Source organism: Globicephala melas, chromosome 10 (assembly GCF_963455315.2).
Source record: "Globicephala melas chromosome 10, mGloMel1.2, whole genome shotgun sequence".
Taxonomy (NCBI): domain Eukaryota; kingdom Metazoa; phylum Chordata; class Mammalia; order Artiodactyla; family Delphinidae; genus Globicephala; species Globicephala melas.
This window is the reverse complement of record NC_083323.1, coordinates 81,413,853-81,431,275: the sequence shown is the minus strand read 5'-3', so window position 1 is coordinate 81,431,275 and position 17,423 is coordinate 81,413,853. Positions and strand designations below refer to the sequence as shown.

The 17,423-nt window shown below is 43.1% G+C and overlaps 1 protein-coding gene and 1 long non-coding RNA gene across 2 annotated transcripts in view; one reads left to right on the top strand and one right to left on the bottom strand.

Annotated features, from left to right (window-relative positions):
• The window catches only part of LOC132597911 (uncharacterized), a 38,718-nt gene extending 36,104 nt beyond the window's left edge, over positions 1-2,614 (bottom strand). Inside the window, exons 1-2 of the long non-coding RNA XR_009565403.1 lie at positions 2,477-2,614; positions 1,907-1,985 (exon numbers count right to left, since the gene is read on the bottom strand). This is a non-coding gene — a long non-coding RNA (uncharacterized lncRNA). The remainder of the gene's footprint in view (positions 1-1,906; positions 1,986-2,476) is intronic.
• The window catches only part of SSPN (sarcospan), a 44,856-nt gene extending 37,961 nt beyond the window's left edge, over positions 1-6,895 (top strand). Inside the window, exons 2-3 of the mRNA XM_030830540.2 lie at positions 92-178; positions 6,334-6,895. Of these exons, the coding sequence (XP_030686400.2) occupies positions 92-178; positions 6,334-6,699 (453 nt within the window). The 3' untranslated portion in view covers positions 6,700-6,895. The remainder of the gene's footprint in view (positions 1-91; positions 179-6,333) is intronic.
• Positions 6,896-17,423: the final 10,528 nt, after the last annotated feature.

Below are 17,423 nucleotides of genomic sequence, written 5' to 3'. Positions count from 1 at the left end.
GGATGTTACTGGTGAAAGACACTGAGATTGATGTCATTAGAATGCACGGCTTTCCTTGATAACAACCTTTCCTCCCTGTTCTCCATTGCAGGTCTGCTTAGTGGCCTATCTTGGTTTGTTTATGCTTTGTGTCTCCTATCAAGTTGATGAACGGACTTGTATCCAGTTTGCCATGAAAGTAAGTTGTCCTTTTTCTTTCTCTTTTATCATCACATAGAAGGAAACACAAGTACAAAATTAAGGCGGACTTTTTAAGGGGTTGTATATCTGATTATTCTAGAAATTGCATTTTTAGACAGGCCAAAAAATGTTTTAGGAGGGCATTCATCCAGACCCCAAAGGTAATGCTGATTTTTTTTGGTCTTAATTTCCATGAACTGGATTGGCACAGAGCATATGAAGTGTCCTCCAATGCCCTTAAAAGGAAAATTGAAAACTCATCAGTTCAGCGAAACACTTGGCCAGGGAAAAAGTGTCTATATCAGTGCTCACTTCCCCATCTTGGGGTTTTTTTTTAGAATGTTTTAATAATGAAGCAGTCTAAGTGTATTTCCCTTGGTAGGTGGGATCACCGAGACAGAAAAGGTACGTTGGGTGCATCCAAATCACCTGTGCCAAGACTCTGAGCGCAAAGGCAGGAGGTTGGGGTATGCTTGGTTTAGCAAGTGTGTGTGCCTTAATGAGGGCCTTTCTTTTTTAGAGACACTGTGTTTGGTTGGAGCCAATTCAAGTACACAGCATTTTCACTGCACAGTAGAATCTGCTCCAAAGGGAAACACAGACACACCCTTTCAGAGTTTAGGGAGATAAACAGCCCACTCAGAAATCAGTTGGTAGAAATCAAATTCCTACATTTTCTTTCAACTCCTGTAACAGAGAACAAAAAGCTTTCTGTAATGTTGGTTTGGTTTTGTTTTGGTTTGGGGGTCCAGTCACATTGTTTACTTTTCTTCTATAAGAAAACACATAAAAACTGGATACTCCTTTGTAAGATGTTAGTATATTCTAGTATATTGATATAAAAGCTACTGACATAAAAAAGCAATGTGCTCATATATACATATATATATTTAAGTCATGTCGTGAAAGAGTAATTAGTGAATAAAATATTCAAATTATTTTAACTAGCAAAGAGAAACTGGCTACACAAAATGTATGCTATGATCCTACGGAGATTAAATAAATAGCTCTTATATGCACAGAAAAAATAGTTTCTCTGAGTGGTGGGATTATACCTACATTGTGTAGTTTTTTTCTTCAATTTTGAGATGTTCTCCAATAGTTAGATGTAACTCTTCTAATTTAAAACTTTAATGGATGCTATTTTAAAAATTGATAGAGTTATAATTTTGGTGGATATGCCCCCCAACCCACCTTGGAAATTTTACTTTTTCTGTCTGAGGGTGTCCCTTAAAAGAAGGCCAGATAGAGCAGACATCAGTCCATGTTTACTTTTTTGGTAGAAGTCTGAATAAACTACAAGGCTTAGTGATGATTTTGTTTTTTAAAGCCTAGTAAGAAATGATCTGTTAAATTATGGGAATTTCATTCATTATGTAAAAAGGGCTCTAAACTAGGTTCATCAGTTTCTGTGAAATGCCCTCATCCCCCTCTCCACCATGATCCCAGGAAACAGCAGAGGCAACAGCAACATCTTCACAGAGGCCCCTAAAGCCATCTCAACGTCTGCATTTAAAATAAGGAGCAAGGACAAAAAAATTAAAAAATAAAAAAGTCACTGCCAATGTCAGCCAGGTTGAGAATTCACCACTAGGAAGATCTCATTAACTATCTCTTTTTTTCACCTGTGACAGACATTGACAAATACAGAGGCACTTTTCTCTTCTCCTGAATGTGACCTTTAGTGATGCTTGCTGCCAGCTCTCTAAGGTGCCCGCTATATTACCTTCAGGTCGAAAATGAGCTCCGTCAATCTCCAGGTTTTCCAAAGGCACAGCAGGTTACAGCGGACTTCCCTTGTGCTCCTGACATCATTTGGGGGAGAAGGAATAAAATGCATCTTCAGGAGGTGTTGCTCACTAGTAAAACCTCATTTTAATGCTTACGTGTTGATACCCTGGACCAAGCTTTGGTGGCGAATTTACTTCCTTCTGTTGAACGCCCAGATAGTCAGGACAAGCAATAAGGGGGTGATGCCAGCGCTTTACTGCAGCCTGTGCTAGCGCGCGCGCGCGCGTCCACACACACACACACACACACACACACACACACACACACACACACGCCCCACACACTTCCCTTTTCCTTACAGACAGTGGCCACGGGGGTTTGTCTTTTCATCTCAAGCTAGCACAGTCTTCTCTGGCGGCCCTTTGGCGAGCCCTGTAAGCCGCCGGCGCCTTCCATCTTTCTCCCCAGGCCCTGCTCCCGAGTTCTGCTCCTGGGCTCGGCGGGCCATCCGGCCGCTGATTGGGCTTCCTGCCTATCCTCTTGGCCCTGTTTTCTCGGGGCTCACCTTGATGATGTTCAGAAACGTGTCTGGTTCGTGTGCGTGCAAAAACACTCCGGGGCACATTCCCCACGAGGGCATTGCAGTCGCAATAGCCTCTGAACTTTGAAGCGGCGGCCGGGTACCAATTAGAGGCGGCGAGCGCGGGGCGCGCCCCCGGGCGCTGTGGTTACATAAGCGCCGGGGGCGCCCGCCTCCGCCCGCTGCGCAGTGCCGGCCGCCCGGACTGACACAGGCAAGACAGATGCGTCCCGAGCCCCGCTGGTATCAAAATATATTTGCTGGCCTTCCCAAGGTCATCGTAAACACTCTTATTGATAGTTATGCGTGCCGTGTACGTAAAGCAAGCCACTTGATTTTAAATTACAGATTCTGACCCAGAAGCTTGTTGCTGTCAGCTGAGTTAAAAGCCGCGAAGGAAAAAATGCTACAGCGCTGCAAATGTAGCCCACAGGCTTTGGCCGATCAAGTCTATATTTATGTCTTGAAATGGATAAGAAACTTGATTCTGTGGCTTACTCTTGCTTACTTGGCCCGATGCTTTCCTGCAGTGGGAGAGGCAGAATCACAATGTGTGAGCTAATGCGCCAATGAAAATGTATTCATATTTAAAGGAGCTGAGGGGCATGGCTTTTGTTTGTGCTCTTGAGGCTTCTAGAATATTTAATATGCTCAATTAAAATTGAGCAGTCTCTGTGCTTGTGTAGATGTTCACGTCCTTTCTACAAGCCAAGGATGTGTTGTTACTCTCACGTGACATAGAATAACACAAAGCCAGTATAGGGTGGATATCCTAAAAGTCCTGAGAACTGGCAGCTCTTTCCAGGTCTGCTAATGTGTTCATTTCAAGAATGCTTAAATATTTAAACCAGGAAAGCCCACTATCAATTATTTTGATCCTTAGAGTAATCCTGTGACTTAGGTGCTAGATGAAGAAACAAAGGTACCCATGGGATTGATTTAATTTGCCCAAAGTCCATAGTTATGGAGGGGAGAACAGGGATTCTAACTCAGGCTGTCTGCTCCCCAGTCCATGCCTGTAACCATCACCAGGCACTGCTGTGTACTTGGTAAAAGTCTTGGGCAAATCGTTTGCTCTTTGGGCCCAAAAGTTATCTTTTAAGAAGAGACAGGGGCTTCCCTGGTGGCGCAGTGGTTGAGAGTCCGCCTGCCACTGCAGGGGAAACGGGTTCGTGCCCCGGTCCGGGAAGATCCCACATGCCGCGGAGCGGCTGGGCCCGTGAGCCATGGCCGCTGAGCCTGCGCGTCTGGAGCCTGTGCTCCGCAACGGGAGAGGCCACAACGGTGAGAGGCCCGCGTACCACAAAACAAAAAAAAAGAAGAGGAAAACTCTCATTTCAGCAAACGGATTTTTGTGATGGTTATGAGAGAATATTTTTTGCAGCTATTTGAATAATTTACAGATCGAGAATGAGGGATTATTGTCATTGTTTCAAGATAATGCCCCAGCGGACGTTATAGAAATTCTCTATCGAAGGATGAGTGTGTGGGAGAGAGTTATGACAGGACCTCCGTAGCCCCATCCACTGATGGCAATATAGTGTATGAAGAAAACTCCAACTGGGGCCATTCTGCTAAGCAGATGACTCTCAGGTGAAAAACCATCCCTTAATTTGGGCCCTCCCTGCTGGTATAGTCACTCATGTCGCAGGCACTGGAAATGCAGCTGTCATGGGCAGGCACGCACAACACGGCCAGCACAATTTAATTTGGCCCTTGGCATCAAGGGTTTGAAGTCAGTTGTCAAGCCTGAATATTTCAAAACAACCCAGAATAATTCAAATATTCTGTCCCAATGGCCCCACAAAATAAATCCATACTTTTTAGCCCAAGAACTACTTTTTTTTTTTTTGCAGAAAATATGGCCACTGAAAATTTGGTGACAGGCAGGACCAAAGTGATGCATTCAATAGCACAGATTAAATATTTCCTCTTAAATTTTTGAAATGGTTTGTTTCACTGTGTGTTTTTCTGGTTCCCTTCCTCCAAGGGAGGCTAAACGTGTTCAGTATAAGTTATCCTTGTTATGTCCCTGAGATAGATGTTTCCATAAACTGCTTCACAGATGAAGAAATGTGGGTTGTATTTGACAGTCCTTCGTATGATTTGAAAATGAAAAAGAGAGTGTGTGTTTAAGATATTTTTGATGAGAAGATCCAAAGAACCCCTGCACTCTTTGCTCGTGCAGCCATAGGAAGATGAAACGGCTTTAACTAGGTCCACTCTCTTCCTGTGTCTGCAGTGAAGCTTCCAAGCAAACCATACACATGCTCAGGGCACTGACACACACACACACACACACACATCAGTCAAGACAGAAAAAATAAAATTTTAAGTATTCTATATTTAAGACTTGAAAACATTTGAAATTGTCCCTGTGTGCAAAATCACTCATCTGGAGAACTTATGCACACATATTTTATAATGTTGCATACATGTTTTTATTTTGAGTTGCAATTAGTTGAAGGCAGGGGGAGGGCACAATCTTTTCAGAGCAACTTTCATCTGAACCTGGACGTGGCTAATCTTCCTTTGAGGAGTTCACATTCAGCAGAATTGCTCTATGAGCAACTTTTGACTATGGGAATGTAAATCTTGCACTAAGAACTGGGTTCAGTACACCAGTCCCAACAGCTGGGGACTCTATTCTTTATCTAGATCCTCAGTAGATCCTTTCTCTTGGGCCATTAAGAGAAAGGTTTTCAGTAGGGAAGTCCAATCACAAGATTTCTTGTTCTGTAAAGTGGTTTATATTGTGGCCACGTCAACAAGCACCCACAATTTTTGATCAAAATATTTCAGGTGGGGGGCTTCCCTGGCGGCGCAGTGGTTGAGAGTCCACCTGCCAACGCAGGGGACACGGGTTTGTGCCCCGGTCCAGGAAGATCCCACATGCCGCGGAGCGGCTGGGCCCGTGAGCCATGGCCGCTGAGCCTGCGCGTCCGGAGCCTGTGCTCCGCAACGGGAGAGGCCACAACAGTGAGAGGCCCGAGTATCGTAAAAAAAAAAAAAATTTCAGGTGTAGGGTAAATGTCTGAGCTGTTCAGGGATTCCATGGTTCTTTAATAGCAGAGTTAGAACTTTAACTAGACTTTTCCATTCCAAGGCTAACACATAAGCCAACGGTGTTCAGAACCTTGGGGCTGAGGGACCATTTAGTTTATTTTTATGCTCAGAAACTACATGGTTATAGGTGGACTTGGGATGAGACTTGTAGGTGATCAAGTCACCTACCTTCTGGAACCATAATTTTTTTTTCTCCCAGCAACCTCTCACTGGGGACCCTGGCCTTCCTGGACATAGTTTGGCAACCACTCCATTGAATATAGTCTTTTTCATTAACCCATGTTGCTAGTTGACCAATCATTGCCAATTTTGGCCAACACAGTGTTTATATTGAAGAAATTTGTTCTCTACTTCCTAGTCTTGTTTCAGTCTTTATACCAGCAGTTGTTAAGGTCAAAACAAGCACAGTATGCCTTTCAGGGATGACTCTTGTGTTTGGGAGTCATCTAAGCTGCCTGCTACATCCATATACAAACATCTCCAAATCAAGCTAATATTATTGGCTCAATTCATGAAAAACACCCGACATCTGTACGACAAATGAAAATACGATCAGAGTTTTTCAGATTGTGATCAGATTGCTCACTAACAGTCCATAACGAGCCATTGCCATGTCTTGGGTACCATGTTTCTGAGGAGAGACAGCCCCTCCATCAGGGAATGGAGGGAGAGAAGGAATCTTGGGAGAGAAGAAGAAGAGCTTTTCTTTATTAGCTTTGCCAATAGTCATCCAACGTTCTCTATAACTGGAAAGGTTTTCTTCTGCTTTCTTGCAGCTCTTGTACTTTCTGCTGAGCGCCCTTGGCCTGACGGTCTGTGTGCTGGCCGTGGCGTTCGCCGCTCACCACTATGCCCAACTCACACAGCTTACCTGTGGAACAACGCTCGACTCCTGCCAGTGCAAACTGCCCTCCTCCGAGCCCCTCAGCAGGACCTTTGTGTACCGGGATGTGACTGACTGTACCAGCATCACTGGCACTTTCAAACTGTTCTTACTCATCCAGATGATTCTGAACTTGGTCTGCGGCCTTGTGTGCTTGTTGGCCTGCTTTGTGATGTGGAAACACAGGTACCAGGTCTTTTACGTGGGTGTCAGGGTGTGTTCCCTGACAAATTCCGAAGGTCAGCAGCAAAAGGTCTAACATTCTTGTTCAAAGGTGGGAGAGCAAACAGCACCCTAACTAGCTGAGATTTTTTTTTAAAAGGATAAATAGAGAAAGAAAATGAAGAAAAAATGAAATTTGACAATAACTAATATTCACTGTTCTAAATGAATATTTTTATATTTTTCAGGAAATGAAAGAGCATTTCTTCAGGTTTCCATAGTATTTTTTTTTTAATTCTTAAGATCTAAACTGACTTTGGGATATTAAAAGAACACGGTACAGGGAAAGAATGGTATAGTTCTATCTTTAAAGTCTGGAGTCTATTCCTAATACTCATGTTACCTATTACTGATATAATCTTCTTTCCCGTTAGTCCAGTTCGATTTGGACAGTTTCAGACCCACTTGCTAAATTTTATAGGATCTTCCTCCAGGCCTTTCCCCACTCCCGCCATGATCCTCACTATGACTCCGAGAAAAGCAGGGGGCAGGAGGAGGGGGAAAGCTGAACAGCCAGTGTGTCTTTCTCTATTTTCCCTGGTAGAGATGTCTTCAAGGCATGAAACAGCTTAAAAGAGCAGAGTAGAAAAGGAAGAGATTTTGCAAAAGGCTAAATAATTACAAACACCTGGGTTGGGGCCCCTGGCCTTTTTCCTCTGCTCCCTGATTTCGGATCTGTAAATAGATCACTTAGTGAATGCTTTGGGCGATTGCTTCTCAGTAACTGAAAGCTGGTGGTAGTTGTATTCTTAATGATATAGAAGGTTTAAAAATAATTACATTATGCTTCTATTCTGTCATCTAAAACAAATCATTAAAACTAATTTCTAGCTAATGGTTAATTATAATTATGCTCAGAAGTCTATTTAATGAGCCCTGGCTGTACTTACGTGGCACTGTCGGTATTTGGAGAAATTACTATCACAAGAGAGAAGGCTTAAAGATTCTTTCTTCTGAAAGCCAAGCTTTACAAGGGAGAAAAAAAAATTTTTTTTTTTTATTAATAGCTCAGGTTAAAAGTACTCATTTAAATGAAAACGAGAGCATTTGTAATGGGAAATGTTTATGCAAATAGCACATTTGTGATACGTTGTAAAGTACCTCTCTTGGCAGCTAAGTACTTTTGACGAAGATTGAGTAACGCTGAGGTGTCCCATTCATGAAATTAGGTTTGATATGTAATCTTATTATTGATTTGTATGCACAGTCAACCAGAGCCTTAAACTAATGTTTTCTGAGGTCATTATTTGAACATTTGGCCATTGACTTGGAGGGTAATTTTTGGTTTTGTTTTGAAGTGACTGTGACTTAAAAGAGCACAACTACTCTATGGTGGGAGACTTTTCTCTCTAGTTATTGGTATCATTGAATTTGGAACAATATCAATGTTTTAAGGAAGGAGCTCAGAATGCAAATTCATGTAGCATAAATGTTACCAAAAACTTTCTCTATTAGTATGCTCTGTTGAAAGCAGAAATTCAAGATAATTGAGCTTAATTTGCTTCTCCATATTGCCTATTGATATATTTTACTAATCATTAAACCCTACTCTAAAAACATCATTTCCTTGTTTGCCTTAAGAGGTATATGAATAATTCCATCGATTGTGACAATAGTGTCGATTATTACATGATATGAATATCCATATAAAAAGGGAAATATTAAGTTAGTTGGAGGATTGTAAATATATTTTATGCCCTCCAGATAAAACACCTGATTAACAGATGTTAAAACCTTTTTATGTATTGACTTGCTTTAAAAATGGCCTTCCTGGGGCTTCCCTGGTGGCACAGTGGTTGGGAGTCTGCCTGCTGATGCAGGGGACACGGGTTCGTGCCCCAGTCCGGGAATATCCCACATGCCGCGGAGCGGCTGGGCCCGTGAGCCATGGCCGCTGAGCCTGCACGTCCGGAGCCTGTGCTCCGCAACGGGAGAGGCCACAACAGTGAGAGGCCCGCGTACCGCAAAAAAAAAAAAAAAAAAAAAAGGCCTTCCTACACACTAGCTCAGGCCAAAAATGCACATCGGGGGCTTAATGGATGATTCTGGAGCAGCGGTTTAATACACAAAAATTACGTCAACACACACCAAGCCTCCTGATGATGACCTAAAAAAATACTTTGTACCCTGTTAAAAAAATTCCAATAACTGAATCCATTTTGATTTTGACAGTTTCCTACAAAAGAAAATGACTGATAATCTGTGGGCTCCTTTTTAAAGAGTGAGAAACCAGTGCTTTAATGCTAATTACTATGAATAAGTCACCATTGGAATCACACCCTGAATACCTTAAACAATTTTTTATAGCAAACACTACAAATTTTTCTATCAGAAAATTAAATTCTACACAACACTAAGGTGCTCTATGCTTTACAAGTGATTCACAGGGTATTTGAAATGGTAGAGTAACTCTAGCTTATGTGCTTCCTTTTTCTAAATAATGCAACCGGTAAGAACTGACATGGTGATAAGCTTGGTAATAATCAGGAGATATATATATATATATGAGTGTGTGTGTGTATATATATTATATATACACACACACACATATATAATGTGTATATATATATACACATTTTATATATATATAAAATGTGTATATATAATGGGGATTTTGCTATTGTGTGCTTCAATCATTCTTAAATCCCTAAAGAGAGAAAAAATTCATAAGTGAAGAAGAAACAAGAAATAAAATGAAAAAATTAAAAAGGAAAGAAAGAAAAGATTTCTGTGCTGCAAACTCACTGTGTATTGATACATGTGAGAATTGTGTTGCATGAATAACAAACTGCTTTGGGCTGGATTTGAAGCATTTTGAGGTTGTGTTTTGCAAATATTGAAGTTACAGGAATGGCAACAGAAAAGGAACAGATACCGAGCTTTACACTTAGCAAAATGTTACATTTGAAATCTGACAAGGTGCCAAGATGGTGACTGTCTCTTCTAAACCATAAAACAGTAAGATTTGCACAATCCTCCTTCTCTTCCACCTCCTTCAGGAGAATTAAATGAATCAAGACTTTGGAAAGAAGGCAAACAGCCGGGACTTGGCAGCACTTGAAATAGGAGGAATACAGCAGCCTAAGTGTGCAGACTTTGTAACTGAGCCCACCCAGTCGGTCTGTGCCTTCACGTGACCACCATCTGTGCCTCCCTCGCTCCATCCAAATTTGTGCAGGCAGATCCTTGGAGCCATTCCTAAAAATATAGCTACACCAGGCCCTAGAAACTGTAGTCAAGTAACAGGCCTAACTTTTTTCCTTCCTTGAGTGAAACCTCCATAAGATCTCTTTTAAGGGGCTTTCAGCTGCAGACATCAGTGTGTTCTGACAGCGAGAACCCGTTATGTGTTTTCTATTTGTATCCAGGACATTAGAATCTGTTCACATTCTCATACTTCCTCTCTTGCATGCAGTATATCTGGAATATGTTTATAGGTTTGCTTAGTAAAGGGTGGGGTGGAGGGTATCCGAGGGAGATTCCAGGGGACAGTGGTGGATCGGTTAATGATGATCAGAAATGAACTGAAAAGTTGCCCTGAAAAACTAACTGCATCCTATCATGAAGCATACCTTTACATTTTCCAGTGACTGTCTCTGAACCATTGCTGTGCACCAATACACACAGCCTGTGAATCAGGCTGGCCCTCAGTTCTTACTGTACTCAAAGAACTTGATCATATTTTTAGATGTACGCTGTGTTTTCAGGGTAGTGTTACAAAGAGCTGATGGCCACGTATATTGACTCACAGTGGAAACGTTCATTTGGATAAAGGTTCAGTGGTTCAGCCTGTGAACTGAATACCTTGATTGGTTTCTTCTAATTTTCTAGTATTTTATTATCTCAAACAATTATCCCCCTCGAAAATATTGGTCTGTACTTTGGTGTTGCAGTTTTCTTCTTCTGGCATTGAGGGTATAATGAGTAGAAAACAAAGTGTTTCCTACACGTTTGAGGTGGTTGTTTTTAAGGGGGTGTGTATATTGAAGATTCTCTTTGTTAATAAAATTTTCATAATCTCTGAAATTTCCTTGTTTGGATGTGTTTTAAGGTGATGGTACATTGCACATGAACTGGACTACATAACATCTCTCAACTTAGTGTTTACAGAAAAAAATCTGGGTTTGGAATAGACAAGGACCAATATGCATTTTGACTCCTTTGTGCCAGGGGCTGTCTCTCTTTGGGTACATTGTCGAAGTCAAGGTTGTAAATGCTCCCCAGCCAGAGGGAGCCTGAGCTGGAAAAAAAATTTTGCAGAAGATGCTCTGAATGCTGATTTTACACCTATTAATATCAAGTAAAGCTTGGCCTAAAGAATGGGATACATGTCGAATGTTACGTGCGCAGTCATATTCGACATCGAATTATATGGAAAAACAGACAGCCTATTCCATTTCAGATCTGAAAACAAGGGCTCCTTCTTACCAACTCTGAGGCAATTTAAATAGTTGACTCTACTGTAAAATGCAGTGGCTCTTTTTCTCTAATTTAGTTAGAAAAGCTTGTAGAGTGCCAAAGGAAAGGGATAACGATTTAGGACACATGCTCTGAGCTGGACTTCCTATCCTCTGTCCTAAGGCTGCAGGTCCTAGGCTTGGAAATGTGACTCCCACTTTCCAGCTATGTGACTTCGGACAAACCATTTAGTCCTCAGTCTCCTCATTTGTAAAGTGGAGAAAAGTGGAACTGCCTCACAGCCTCATGGGAAAGGTTAAATTAAATAGCACTTAGCAAAGTGGCTCATAGCAGTGGCTTGATAAATATTTGGTTTCCTCCTTCCAGCTGGGTTCTACATAGCCTTCTCATTGACGCCGGCTCCAGCCCCCACATCCAACTAGAAAAGTGTCTCTGCATTGCTATCCCCTTCTGGGACTTCCTTTTTAAAAGCCAGAAACTTTATCAAATGGACCTCAAAGAGAAATTCTGCTTTTAAAATAAGATAGTACCAATCTTTTTTTTTTTTTCTTTTTTTTTCCTGTACGCGGGCCTCTCACTGTTGTGGCCTCTCCCGTTGCGGAGCACAGGCTCCAGACGCGCAGGCTCAGCGGCCATGGCTCACGGGCCCAGCCGCTCCGCGGCATGTGGGATCTTCCTGGACCAGGGCACGAACCCGTGTCCCCTGCATCGGCAGGCGGACTCTCAACCACTGCACCACCAGGGGAGCCCAAGATAGTACCAATCTTGCTGACGATGTGCATGGAATCATGTGCTGGCTGGATCCTTATTTGTTGGTTTACACATCTGGATGTTTCTTGAATGTGGCCACCTTCTCTCAGCTCTTCTCTCAGGCAGAAGTAGAAGCTGAGACAGTTCTCCTGATTTTCAGAGCCCTTTGAATTTAATGTAACAGAAGCGTGTTTAACCCCAACTTTTAAAAGTGACGCTTTATTGAGCTTTGGTACATCATCCGTCTACTGCATGTTAGGTTGTAACATACAATCCCTCATTTATTTAAAAACCAACCATCAAGCACCTTTAATATGCTTGACTCTGCGGGTCACTGATTCTCATCCAAGAATCATAAAAGGGTTTACTTTTGAATATAGTCAGAAAATACCAGCTTGGAACTTCATTCTCCAGGCTGGATAGGAAAACACTCATATGAATTTTTAAATTGGTGGCAAATTTAATTATTAAAACACTACAGCCAGAAATCTACTCTTTCCCTTGACAGGGTCTATCTGTCTTTGTAGTTCATGACAAATTGTTATAAATTATTTTTTCATTTGACAGATTCATCTTTAATAAGGTAGTATTTATGAAGTGCAGGACTAATATCAGCTATTGCACTTTTAAAATTCAGATTGTAAGCAAATGAAAATAAAACCAATACATGGGGATGATGCCAGCTTGGAGACAACGGTTCATTCTTCTATTTCTTTCCAACAGATATCTATATGTTTATTGATCCCTCCCAAAGCATGGGTTTTAGAGGAAGTCTTTTCTTGTTTGGAAAGGTCATCAGAAAGATCCCGTGGGATGTATACTCAGCTGTTATTCTTGGGGAAAAGCAGATACTAGGGCAAGAATCCAAATACACGATTTCAACTGAGACATGAAGCCTTTTGTTTAACAAGACCCTGTGATTGGGGTGAGGGGTGGGGGGAGGGGGGTGGGGAGGTCTGGAGATTCATTTGTGGGACCTGTGCTGCTTCTCCCTCTTCCACATGGATCTTGCTGGAGAAGGAGGTAGGGGTCCCTGGGATGCTGCTGCCAGGAATTGTGGAGGAGGCTTGGACAGTGCCTGAGGAGGGGCTAAACAATGAGATGTCAGCGGGCACTTTGGGGTCTCTGAACCTGGACACTTTGGAGACATCTCTCTCTGGGTGGGGTGCACTGTCTACTCTGTTTGGCTTTCTACCCAGACCCTTCTCCCCAGAAACTCAGTGTGTTGTCTTTCTGACCAGGTGTCCTTGTAGAGAGCAAGAGGATGATTCTCAAGGACCACAGGAAGCAGTGGCACTTGTGACCAGAGAAGATGATTGTAATCTCATGAAACCCACCCCCAGCTCTTCTCCCTACATCTTCCTAGGCATGTGTTTAATAGACTATTGGTACCCAGGGCGGGTGTGAAAGTGGTGCACCAGCCAGAGGGAACTGTCAAGTAGAGGGACCAGAGTCTGAAAATTATGGGATTAAAGTTATCACTAGTCTCAATGGATTATTTTTACTTCTCTTTCAGTCAGGATAGAATTCACATATTCTTACAAAATAGGCAATGTTCCCACAGATACCTTTATGGGTAAGAGTAGACTTACAATTTTTTATTAAAACTTTTTTCTAGATTGCAACAAAAGTGACCAAAGGATGGTTATACAACTGAAAGGAGAGAGAGAGTTTATTTATTTTAATATAGAGAAGTTTAGAATGTGGGACATGGAGCTTGGCTACGTGGCCAGTGGCTGGGAACGTCCCCTCAGACCAGCGTAGGGAGAAGTGACATCTTGAGTGTGTCTGGGGTTGGATGAGTGGATCACGAGTGAGAGCCTGGATTCCATTTGGCCTAGCTTGGCTTGGAGTAAGAGCAACCATCCTGTTGAAACCCTCACACCCACCACTGCCAGATTTCCAACCTGCCCAGACAGCTCTGGGTCAAGTGACCAAGAAGGCCACCTCCACTTCTGGGATGTATATCTCTCTCTTCCAGAGAAGAGACTGCTCTCCCCACCACCTCATTCCACAGCAAAACCTCCCCCTCCTTCATGCCCTGACCCACGTCTATGAGACTCAACTAAGGTGTTGTTAACTCCTGTGCTGGGGGTGAAGACCTTAAACACAGAGATCCCTATAAGTATGGTTTTCATTTCCATAAGTGATTCCTGAAGATCAGAAAACATCTCTGGTCCAGAGAAAGGAGGTGTGATGCCTGTGAGGGGAGCCTTGCCCAGGTGTCCTCCCAACCCAACCCTGTAGGCAGCCACCCACTCTGTCTGGGCAGAGGAAACAGAGTTTCAGAGCTGGCGGGACGTGGAGAACATTTGCCCTGGGCCTCGGCTCGGGCTGTGGCTGGGGCATCCGCGTGGGTCTGCGGAGGCTCGGGCCGCTGCTTACAGCTGAGCAGACGGCGGCTGAGACTCGTGGAAGGGAAACGCGCAGAGTCTGCGGGAAGGGCTCTCTCCTCCCAGCATCTCAGAGGGCTCTTGATTGTGGAAAGCAGAATGGGGAGGCAAAGAGAAGAATCCATGCAGAACCTCGTTGCCGCCAGGGCCCGGCTCCATGAGCACCGCGGGTGACAACGCACCCAGGTTGACCGCGTTTGCTCGGACCTCCGGGCTCCTCTATTCATCCCACACAGAACACCCTCGGAGCCTGGCTTGGCTTCACGCTGCTGCCTGGAGAAAGATGTGTCAGGCAATAAGCAGGAAAAAAATGCTCACGTCTTATTGGAAAAGGGCCCAAATTGTAACTTAACTGGGTGATTTTTATTTTATTTTTTTTCATTTCCAAAATGTGCTTTTCCCCCAGAGTCCTTGAGCAGAGACATGCGGTTTTCTCTCTTGGGTTTTACAGTCTCTCTGCCTCAAGCCAAGAGACTTGGCTCTGCTCCCCTTGAGTCAGAGTCCCGGCTGGTAGCTGAACCCAGGAAGCCCTGACCCCGCATCTCCCCCTGGAACCACCAGACCACACAGCCTCCTGTGCTCAACCCTTTGGCTGGGTGTCCCGCCTCCTCTTTGTTTGGAAAGAGATGTCTTACGTAACCGCCAGCTTACTAAATGCTCCATTGTCTTCCACTTGGGAGAGCTCAAAATAACCCATTAGTGACTTATGACTTATCACAAAGATGGAATCTATCACCCACATAACCACACCCCCACAGAGCAAACCTCACCTGCCTTAGATCAATGATCACCAACGAGACTTCACAACTGTGGTTTTGGGGAATTATAAGTTCAGGACAAGGTGCAGGAAATACAAAGCCTGGTTCATCTGTAGGTCATGGTTTTTTGCTCAAGCAGCACAAGAAAGTCATTTGTAATTCAAGGTCGAGACAGGCGTAAACAATTCTGATCTGATGATTCTCTTACTAATCTGATTTTGATAAACAGCTGATGAAAATGGAAGGTGTCTGATCACCAGAGGAGAGATACCCAGGCAGTGAAATCAGTTCCTCTTATCTCACTGGGCAGGAATTTATTTCAGGACTCCTATTAACAGCCCACCATGCCAAGAACTGTGATCACTGCCCTGGATGGCAAGAACCTTCTGAGCAGAATGATAGAAACCCATTGGGTGAGGTCTTCTCCTCCATCTTTATTTTCTATGAATCTCTGATTAGCCCTGCTGGGAATTCTAGTAATTAAGCTGGCACCTCTAGAAAGAAAATATACCTCAGGATTCAATTAAAAATGAGAAGAACCTCTGCATGGTGTGGCCAAGGAGCTTTCACTGCATAAGGCAGGAGTGTAGACCAGGACAAATAAAACACTCTGCGTTAGGTGATATTTCCATCTGGTTCTGCTGCCAGAGCAGCCCTGGGGAGAGGAGCTGGAGAGACAGGGGAGACAGCCTGCTTCAGCCTGCTCTCTCTTCCCCACGGACCTCACAGTCTTTCAAGGATCCCTCAAGGCTCTTACGATCTCTTCCCGCAGCAGACATACTCTCACCTGGGACACGCTACGTGATTAGTTTCAGATGGAGACACATTTCTGTCCCTGCTCAGTGACATGTGAGCCCTCAGCCCAGCTTTCAGAAAGGATCCCTCCCTGAACTTGGTGGAGGGCAGCCCTCTCCAACTGCCTCGTGAAGCCTACCCGGGCAGCCTGGAGAGAAGAGGTGAGGGGCTGCTTCCCCCTGTGCCAGCTGCCCCCTGCCATTTCCTCAACGCCTCTGTATCAGGTACCAGTCTACCAAGTGCAGTGCATGGGTCTCTGGACAGCAGCAGCCAATCTACGCATGTAAGTAATTCTGCTGTGCTGGGTCTCGTGTGCAAACATGGCTCCAGCTCTCATCACCTTCAGCTCACTGTGTCAGCAAAAGCTGAGAGTAGAAGGGGGCTTCCCTTCTGGCTTAACAAGAGTGATTTCCACAAGGATCTCTGCAGCCCAAGCTCCCACAAGTAGTGGGGGCTACTTGCCTACATTGCAGGGAAAAAATTTAGGGCACGTAATTTGAAAATTGCAACCAACCTTAAAATAATAAGAAAACAATTTTGCTTCTTATGGTTTCTGATTTCCAGGAGACAAAGTGGAGTTCAAGTCCACCTCAAGTAAGAAAACCGGATAGTTTCCATTTTATTTGAACACAACCTGCATCCCGAAATGGGTGAGGGCTACTTTTACTGCAAAAGCTACTCATCATAGCTAATGGAAGTGTCACTACAAATCCATCTTCCTTTTTAATGCTACCTTGCTGTGTAGGAAGGATTTAGAATACATATTAGAATGACATTCCTAACTATGAATGTGTAAGATATGGAAGAAATTACCAAAGGAATTACTGTAGAATCCCAATCCCTCCAGAATATTAAATAATCTTATCTGAAGATTATTAATAAAATAGTACACAATTCTTTTTCTAGAATGTCTTCATTCAAATCCTACCCCAATTTTATAAGAAAAAAATTCCTTCAACTGTAAGTCATGGGAATTTACCAAACCAACAGATTTCTAATGTTGTCACGCTCCCTTTTTATTTGTCTCCTGGTCTCTTGTATCTCTAAAAATACTTCTGGCTTGGGGAATTTTGGAGACAGAGTCAAAAGTAGGGAAGTCAAGGGACAGGAGATAGAGTAGATTTGAAATATCGGATTATTATTTTAAGGTAGCAATAAAAATAAAATTTAATGAAAAAAATCCTTAAGCTTAGGCTACATAGTTTAGCATATACATGAAAATAATATGCAAAAACACAGTCCTGTTTAACTAGATTTGGGAAATCCCAGAATGCTATTTTAAGGACTCTTTGAATTCAGTGTTTATATGCATTCGAGAGGCTATATATATATGTATATATATATACATATACATATATATATACATTATGGTCATTAAGAGCATGGTTCTAGCCTGGATTTGAATTCCAGTGTGTGGCCTTGGGCAAGCCAGCTACCCTCTATGTGCTTCTCTGCCTCAGTTTCCTCATCTGAAGGGTAATTATAGGGCTTTTGAGAAGAAGAAACTGATGAGTGATTGAATGAATGATTATCTGTAATAGATTTAGAACAGTGCCTATGGTCAATGCTGTGTAAGTGATGGTGATGATGTTGATGAGTATAAATGGCAACCAACTGAAATTCAGGGGTGCATCAGGACAGCAGGA